General features: G+C 33.6%; 1 protein-coding gene across 3 annotated transcripts; it reads left to right on the forward strand.

Moving 5' to 3' along the window:
• Nucleotides 1–2,993: 2,993 nt before the first annotated feature.
• LOC141723718 (homeobox protein knotted-1-like 6) lies at nucleotides 2,994–8,728 on the forward strand. 3 transcript variants are annotated; one of them, XM_074525590.1, is made up of 5 exons: nucleotides 2,994–3,655; nucleotides 4,298–4,417; nucleotides 4,508–4,643; nucleotides 7,900–8,159; nucleotides 8,283–8,419. In XM_074525590.1, the coding sequence occupies exons 1-5, from the start codon at nucleotides 3,344–3,346 to the stop codon at nucleotides 8,289–8,291; spliced, it is 837 nt and encodes a 278-aa protein (XP_074381691.1). In that variant the 5' UTR covers nucleotides 2,994–3,343; the 3' UTR covers nucleotides 8,292–8,419. The 3 variants fall into 3 exon arrangements, with proteins under 3 accessions (XP_074381691.1, XP_074381689.1, XP_074381690.1); XM_074525588.1 differs by having other exon boundaries at nucleotides 3,010–3,655; nucleotides 8,276–8,728; XM_074525589.1 differs by having other exon boundaries at nucleotides 3,011–3,655; nucleotides 7,921–8,159; nucleotides 8,276–8,728.
• Nucleotides 8,729–9,107: the final 379 nt, after the last annotated feature.

Genomic DNA, 9,107 nt, shown 5'->3' on the forward strand with positions numbered 1-9,107 from the left:
GGAGACAAGTGGTCTTATTCAACACATTCTTTCTCCTTAATAAGTTAATAGCAGAACTAGCCTTGTATTTTTACCAATGCCCTTTGTTTTAATACAGAATGGAGGAGAAGGGTGTTCGATCAACACTACACAAACGACTATGACTTTCAATTCCTCAACGGTGAATCAATTATGGTTCCTTTCATGACCAGTTATATGAAAAAATGAATTGTTAGTATTTTCGATGGTTTCAAAATATTGAGCTTCTTTATAAATAAGGACACAATATTCAAATTACCGGTCCTTTTTCTTGTTCATATTCCTACGAGATGCAAAACATGGACTTCCACCATTATTAAAGAATCTCCAGTCATGTATCTTGAGCACCCACTATCCAAATACCAAAGATTCTTTCTGTTTCCCTGCACACAACAAAATCAAATCAAGTTGATTTTGGTACCCAGGTTTCCTTGGGTCCTGTTTTCTTAGCCTTTTTCTTAAGTTTCTCGGGCTTGTCCTCATTTGACTTAGGCATTTGAAATTCTTCCTTAGTCAATTGAGTAGAACCCTTAAAACCATTCATCATTGCATAATTATCATGCACAGGCTAGGTAGCATGGAAAGGCATATTTTGTGCAAACATGTTATTCCAGTATGACATGCTAAATGGCATTTGTGGCATTCTAAATGCAACATAGTAAGGATTTTGTGCAAAATGACATATTAGCAAACTGACCATTCAAATTATGTGCAGGCATAACATTCACATGCATTGTAGGTATACTGGGAAATGAAGGACGTGCAGACATGGGAGCAGGCATAGCAAGTTTGCAATTAATAGATAAATGATTAACACTACCACACTTAACACAGATTTTTCTTGGTGCATATTTATCAGGTGTGTAGTTGTCATGTTTGTTAATTCCTATTGTTTTTCCTTTTAGACTCTACTTTCACTTCAATTTTCTCCAATCTGTCATTTAATTGCTTAATAGACAGATGCCCTACATTGACTCTCTTTTCTGTTTCACTTGACTTGCTTCTCCTGGAACAAAGTTCTTAGAAACTGATCCATATTTTTCATTTAATTTAGCTAGTTTGGCTTTGCTAACTGGATTTCTTTCACTCAACGGATGTGATTCCTTGTCTTTCGACGGATAATCTTTTTGTTCATTCGACCGATAACATTCATCATCCGTCGAATCCACATCCGTTGAAAGTCCTTCTACCAAATTAGAATCTAGTTTCTCCTTACTCTTTTTTCAGGCTTCATCACAGAAGGATTTTATACCTTGAACTTTAGTAATTTGAGCATAGACATCTATAGATGATTTCCATGCCTTAATTACTTCATGTTCTCGTTCAAGCTGTTTTTTTAAAATGTCCTCTTTCTTTAAGGATTCAGTTAGTTCATCTTTAACAATCTTGCACTCTATCTTCAATTTTTCAAACTCAACAAATTGAGTCTCTAGTATATTGTTTCTTTCACTTAAAGATAAATTGTTCTCTTTAATTGTAGTGTTTTCTTTAGTGAGAGATTTGAGTGTAACACGCAAATGATATAACTCAGTAGACATGTCATTTATAGTATCATTACACTCGGCTTTAAATAAATGTGCTAGATTAGTTGTGATTACCTGATTACTTGATGAACTCACTTTTGTTTCATCTGACTTGGCCATAAGTGCTAGATTGACATAGCTTGTATCATCATACTCTTCTAGTCCATCTGCAGCCTAATCATTTTCCTGTGTGATGAAAACCCTTTTCTTTTGTTTGAGCAACTCAAAATATTTCTGTTTGTAATCAACAGGCTCAAACTAGTAACCAGAATCAAACTTTCTGCATTCACTAGCAAAATATCCTAATAACAGAAGTATCACCTGAATACGTATTTTTACCATTATATTCTTTAACGAGATCAATCGAACAATTTCTCTAAATAATAGATAGAATAATATTTCTTTTCTTGCACTGCGGCAATCACCGGTCAAAGGATGGATCCCTTGAAAACTTAAATATTACAAGTACTTGCTGTTGGAGGAGCACGAACTTCCATTTTGGAACACTTTTTCCTCCGCATCTTGGCAACTGCAGGCTGCACCCAAGAAAGTGCTTATTTTCTGTTTTTCCATGTGTGTATTATTTATTTATTTATTTGCTAAATTTCTTTGTATGTGTTTTTATAGTCCAATCCAGCATAGCAAAAATGTCATCCCTAGCAATGTTGTATGGCATCAAATATTGTTTTGGTGCGAAATTTCAAAATCGTTAATATACTGTTTGTGTATTTTGTGTAATTTTTATTTTTCTGATTCAAGATTTTAATAAGAGTGTTTTGGTCCAAATTGATTTTTTTAAAGAGGTTAATGATTTTAATAAGAGTTTTTTGTAACAATCTTTGAAACACTTAACATTTTTCTCCGGAAAATATATTTTTGTGAAATAATGATTGGTATTTTAAAAGACTCCTCAATATATGTAAATTTAATTACTCAGTGTCAGATTTTTATATTTTAAACTTGAGATAAAAAAGGCTTATCTTAGGGTTGAAATCTAATTGATTTTGAATATTCATTTTAACTTTTAATGTAATTTATGTATTCAAAATTAACCCTATTCCACACATCTTTAATTTACATTTTCAAGATCAACCATATACCACATATTATATTTATTTAAGACAATTGATACACATTTTTCTTATCAAGTCTCACTTTTCTTAATATATTTGAATTTTTTAAGATGAACATGTAATTTGAAACGGAGACAAAGTGAATATATAAATTTCTTCAATTATCTACTGAAAAGTTTCACTTATTTGATTAAAATTCGAAGTTCTTTAATTATCATTAAATAAATAATTACTATTAATTTATTTATTAATATTCCTAAGAAGTATATTTTTCTTTCTAAACGCTTAAGATTTTTGTTGAAGATATCATACATTCATTCTTATGCATTTTAAAGTTGAGCAACTCGGTTTTGAATACATTAACAGGTCATCTTGATTCGAGTTCCAACCCTACTACCTCTTGTGTGCAAGTAATTAGAATCACGCGCTTAAACAGGGGAGTAAAGGGAGAGATTATGGATAAGTAATGGAAGAGAAAGTAGTTCAGTTTGGAGTGGTGCCTAGCTTTCTTCTTGTTTGTACGCTAAAATCACACACTCCCAGTCCCACTCTGCCTGCTCTATTTCCAGCTTATTACTCTCCCTTCCCCCCACTAGCTACTCCTCTTATCTCTCTCCTTATCTCATCTCTCCCCCCCCCCCCCAACTTAATCTCTCTCTCTCTCTCTCTCACGCACACGCACGCACAGACACAAGCACAGACTGTCCAGATATTCCTGCAAATTTAATAATGGAGCACCTGTACGGCCTTCACTCCACACCGGATAATTACTCCCACACAACTCCTAATACCTCCCTCCCTTTTCCGGCCACCGAGTTCCAGCCTTTCGATACTTTTTATCATCCTATCTTCGAATCACCCGAACACATGTTCTCCGCAACATCATCATCTGCTATATCCGATGCGGCTTCAATACAAAGATGCCGACATAACAGTAATAGTACTGGATCAGAAGATGAGCTTTCTAGCGCAATTCGTGCTAAAATTGCTTCTCATCCTCTTTACCCTAAACTCCTCCAAGCTTACATGGATTGCCAAAAGGTATATCTGATATGTGTCGTTAAGGGATCGGGTTCATATTATGTATTAATAAATGAACTAAAGACTTCTATAGAGACTTTTGCATGATATGATATCGGTACACATATGTCAATTTCATTAACTGTTGGAAGGCGATTTGCGATCGTTTTCACCAGATATATATTATGAGAACTGTTCGGTTATGTTTTAGCTGCAGATCACCAGTTGGATCTGTAAAGAAACCTAAAAAGTAGAAAAAGTCTTCGCTCTACAGTTCAACTTTCCGTGTGTGCTTATAAAATCTTCATAATTAATTTCTTCTTCTTCTTCCTGTTTAACTTACGTACTTTGTACTAGCATCGCTCAAGTCTTCTCAAGTCGTCAAGTTTTATCGAAGATTAATTAAGTTTTTGACTTTAAGTTTACTGTAAATCAACTATTTTCACACCGACGACGACTGTACTAATACTCGGGTCTTTCAATAGTTGCCAACAAGTGAATTTATGAGTTTCTAGGTTAATTTTTTTAATGGAATTCTTCTCTCCGAATTTTCCTCAACCAAAAATCTCAATTTCTTCCGTTTTTAATATTATAGTGTGTGTGTTTGGTTTGTTTTTTCGAATTTCTGCAAACTCATTATATATATGTGCTACCTTTTATTAGGTAGGCGCATCTTCAGATATAGCTGATCTGTTAGAGGAAATCGAGAGAGAGAAGGTCTACTCTGAAAGATCGGTATCTTCAACTTACATAGGCGACGATCCTGAGCTCGATGAGTTCATGGTTTCTCTCTATATCTCTACATTTCTTAACTATGTCTATGATTAATTTGGAAGCAGCTAACGTTTGCTGTGTTTCGAAATTCTTCATCAGGTAACTTATTCGGAGCTACTAGTTAAGTATAAATCAGATCTTGCGAGGCCTTTTAATGAAGCAACTACGTTTTTGAACGACATAGAATCTCAGCTCCAAGATCTCTGCAACACCTCTTCTAGAACCTGTATTTCAGGTCATTCTCCTCTATATATATATAAAAATATACTCCCTATGTATGTGTGTATGTATAGCTATATTATATTTGAGCACAGCGGGTAAAAATTATTTGAAGTAATTGTTTAATGAGTTCATAGACTGCAGTGCTGTGGATTTAGTTAATCTGATAGTTGAATAAATTTATATGATTACGCACACCCAAAAGAGAATATAACTGCAGTTACCTGGTACACTGCGTGCGAATTTTATAATCAGTTCCTGCCTTCGCCAACCGCTAAACTTGGCCAAACCGATGAGTTTAACAACTAAATAAGATCATAAACGGATCAAAATAGCCAATGTTTGGCAGCTAAATTAAAATAGAGCGTATGACTGTAACTATAATTCTGTAATTCCCAAAACCTAACCCTTATTTGGTTAGAAAAAAACCCTAAACTTTATTTCTTTTGCATTCAGCATTTGTAAATCTGTAGCAAATTTAAATAATCTCACGCACACTCGCGAGAGTTGAAAGTGTTCGAACAGTTTTTCTGCCAAAACTGGAAACTCTTATCGAGATATTTAAAGAACAGATATATCTTCATGTCTTACATTGCTAGAGAAAAGTTTGAATATTTCTTATTAATCCATTATTTTTAGTTAAATATAGCGAAGTCTCTCCTTGTCTTGTGGTACTTTAATCGATTATAAGTGTTCAACATGAATACGTGTTCAAATATCGGAATGATAATATTTTTAAACAAATATATATATTTTTTACTTAAAATAAGTCTCAAATCCGAATATAGAGTGTCTGATAATGGAATACTGATAATCGAAAGTAAAACGAAAATTAAGGCTGAAATAATGTAGCTGGTGTCTTCTAAGAATTCATGTCAAAAGCTTCCAATTCTAGTTTAAGAATAAAATGCCATGTTGGGATATCTACTTTTGTATTTCTTGTTTGTTCTCTTATGAAAATGGGAGGAATTCTTTTAAAAAATGAGATGATTTGACATTTCACTGGGCAGTGATTGACATAAGCTAAAGTACACAGCCTGCATAGTTTCTCTTTTATTATTTTTAAATCTTCTTATTTTGTTAAAAGAAGCTGGTTAAAAGGGTTTCCAATCTTTTATGATAAATGGCTTCTGCCTTGGAGTACCGCTTGGCTTTAGATGTTTTAAACATAGATCTAGTAAGTTCTTTGGAAAATTTAATGTTTAACTATTATGTGAACTTTTAATTCAAGGCATTATAATATCTCATAATTATAGGATGAATTATATTATCTCTTAATTATGTGATAATTAATAAATGAATTATAAGTGAACTTTTAATTGGAGTATACAAGTGATAATATTTTAGAAAAATGGAAAACAATATAGACAACATTCTCTCTTCGTGTGAATTATAGGTGTCCTGATCAATTTTTAAACAATTGTTATGATGTAAAATGGAAAATAGGAGATACAGTAGTAATACTGCTGTCGGGTAAAATCAATTAAAATAGTAATCATATAAATTTCGTGGGCTAACAAATAATAATTGATTATCACGTTCTTAGTCAGTTTTGCACTTTTGCTACAATATTGATCTCTCATAGCATTCTTCTTCTGTTTTTTCTATTTTCTTTAATACTAAGGAGAAATAATAGATATAAATTATGTGATTCATGCACATAAACCAATAGCAAACCCAAGATTATTTTACCAGTTGTTCGTTTTCAAAATTATAAAGAAAAAAGTTCTCATACAAGGTCTTATAATTAATAAGATAATATAACAGAATTAAGTAGTTTTATCTTAATTAATCTATCCTAAAACCCCTGAAAGATAAATAGACGTCAAAATTAAAAAAATTTAGCACAATTTTTCTCTATCATCTTTTGTTAAAAGACGGATTTTGTGTAGTACTGTTCAGTTGCAGAACAAGTATTTACATTTGAAAAGCTTCACTAAAAATGAAGAAAAATAAAATTTTATAATAAGGACTTAGTTAAGTAGATTAGCTAGCGCCCTTACGATCTTAAGACATAATTTAATCAAATCCTATTTATATAATGGGAATCGTAGGCTCTTTTTTCCCTGCCATTGAACACGTGATATCATGGCAGTCAAGTACAAAAGCTAGAATTTCAAAATATAATTGTAGCTGAACTGATCTTACTATCTATAGACTATATAAACTAAGTTGTAGATAATTAATTAGTTATTTGAGAAGTTGAGGGACTGTAAGTGTAAACCCTCGCAGTTTACGCTGGCATCTCCTAAGTTCTAACGTTGTACTGTACTAACTACATTCCCATTTTTAGGTCAAACTCAAGTGAATTTATGGAACCCCTTAATGACTTTTAGTAATTAGTACTCGGTCTGGACAGTCTTAAATTTGGAGTGGACGACATATTTATGTAACGGAGTTAAGTGATACATTCCACAAGTGTTGTACGTGCTCTCTCCCAAACTACTGGTCATTCCCATTTCTTACATGTATTTTGATGAGTGCAAAAATAAAGCTACTATTATTATTCACTACTCCTGTATTTCTCGGAAGAAAAATAAACTAATTGGCATGAAACGCCCTAATATTTTATTTATGTTTCAACTCCAAAGTTAAGTCTGAGACATTTCAAATAATTAGTTTTGAATGTCATCTCATTCTGCACCTCATTAATATCTCAACAACTCTAGTAGATTACTATCCTCATATCTGTTTTTCATTTGATGCGAACCACTTATCTTTTTGGGATGTCTCAAACCTTCCATTAAATTATCACAATCACACATTATTATGATACACTTACTTTAACATCCATTTTGTGATCTAAATTTAAGTCAAGTATAAATTTCTTAAAAATTGTTCTATTCAAACGGACTCATATAAAGTGGGAAGGAGAGAATACTAATAAGAATGTTATGTTATGTGTTCTACTTTTACCCATGGTTGATCAGTTGCTGTTAATGGGAGTGATTACTGATTCTAGACAAGGGGTGGTTCTTATGACATTTTGTCAGCATTATGTTCCCATCACTCCCTGTATGTGGCAAATCGTTGCATGGTGTTATCACATCCCACAAAACACGCTTCTGCTTTCTATTATGGCCCCCCCTCAATAAGTAAGGACTAGGTCGGGGTATGGGCGTTTTTGTGTTAAAATGGACAAAATCTGCTCTACTAAGATCATGTAATTTTTCAGAACTCAAAGCCGACGAATATTATTAGAAATAGATTTGTTCGACGAATGCTGTAAAAGTAAAACTATCTTGTTTTGGTTCTGGTTTTTTTTTTTACAGTTTCAATTTCTACTGCTACAGACGAAACCACGGCCTCCTCGGAAGAAGATCTTGGCACCAGAGAGGTAGATGTACTGGAATATGAGCAGATAAGAGAAGATCGAGAACTTAAAGATAAACTGCATCGTAAATATAGTGGGTATATAAGTTTGCTTAAGAATGAATTTTCAAATAAGAAGAAGAAAGCAAAGTTGCCCAGGGAAGCAAGGCAAGTTCTGCTGGACTGGTGGACTCTTCATTATAAGTGGCCGTATCCTACGGTACGTATTCATGTTTCTAACTTGTCTCTAAGTATCTTTGTTGCTTAAATGTTATAATTATGTGCAACTCCTGTTGGGCAAATGATGAATGTTCATATTTCACATTGATTGAGAAGGAAGCAGACAAGGTAGCTCTAGCAGATTCTACAGGCCTGGACCAAAAGCAGATTAACAATTGGTTTATAAACCAACGGAAACGCCACTGGAAGCCATCCGAGAATATGCAATTGGACGCCATGGAAAACTTATACGGATCTCTGTTCACGAATAAAGAAGGTGGGATTTCATAGCATTCATCAAAGATCTGTCTGTGTTCATTCTTGACTTCTTTTCCACATGCTTTTTATTAGTTAAAAAGTTTAAACTTAATAATGCACCGGAGCTTGGGCTATAATAGCCGATGTAATGTTATTTTGAATTATTTCCAGACCTCTAAATGTTGTAAAATGTCGTTTATAAGCAAATCAGAACTTTGTAATTAGTTGTGTGCATGGAACTGCTGTGCTAATATACGAAATTGTACATAAATTTCGCGCCGGGCATACAATCTACGTATCTTCTTTGTTATCGATCGTTCTTGCATTTTTTTTATTGTACAAGCTGGAAAATGACGTATGTCTGCAACAAAATATGTCATCGTCCTACCAACGTTTTGGCTTATTTTTATAAAATTGTGATGTTCATATATGGTACACCATAAGATTGTTATTGGTATTTTATCGGATCGTCAAGAAAATGGGTCGGATCACTGATGAGGAAGAAGACGGACGAGTTCCGAAGAACGCGTCTGTGGAGCCTAACACGCACCCTATAGGGCTCACCCTATATATATAGGGGAGTCGATTACGACGACTATTGACGACGAAGAGTTATAACCGTGATTAGTGAAGTTTTTTATGAAGGCTTACGACGACCATCACAACAACCATAGTGAAAGAAGTGCGCGAC

The sequence above is a fragment of the Apium graveolens genome, chromosome 5 (assembly GCF_009905375.1).
Source record: "Apium graveolens cultivar Ventura chromosome 5, ASM990537v1, whole genome shotgun sequence".
In the NCBI taxonomy this organism is placed as follows: domain Eukaryota; kingdom Viridiplantae; phylum Streptophyta; class Magnoliopsida; order Apiales; family Apiaceae; genus Apium; species Apium graveolens.

What these genes read in the sequence shown, in the direction of transcription:
- LOC141723718 (XM_074525588.1), top strand. Translation starts at nt 3,344, where the DNA reads ATGGAGCACCTGTACGGCCTTCACTCCACACCGGATAATTACTCCCAC. An exon ending in CTTACATGGATTGCCAAAAG is followed by an intron (nt 3,656 to 4,297) that starts GTATATCTGATA and finishes ACCTTTTATTAG; the next exon opens with GTAGGCGCATCTTCAGATAT. An exon ending in ATAAGTGGCCGTATCCTACG is followed by an intron (nt 8,160 to 8,275) that starts GTACGTATTCAT and finishes TTGATTGAGAAG; the next exon opens with GAAGCAGACAAGGTAGCTCT.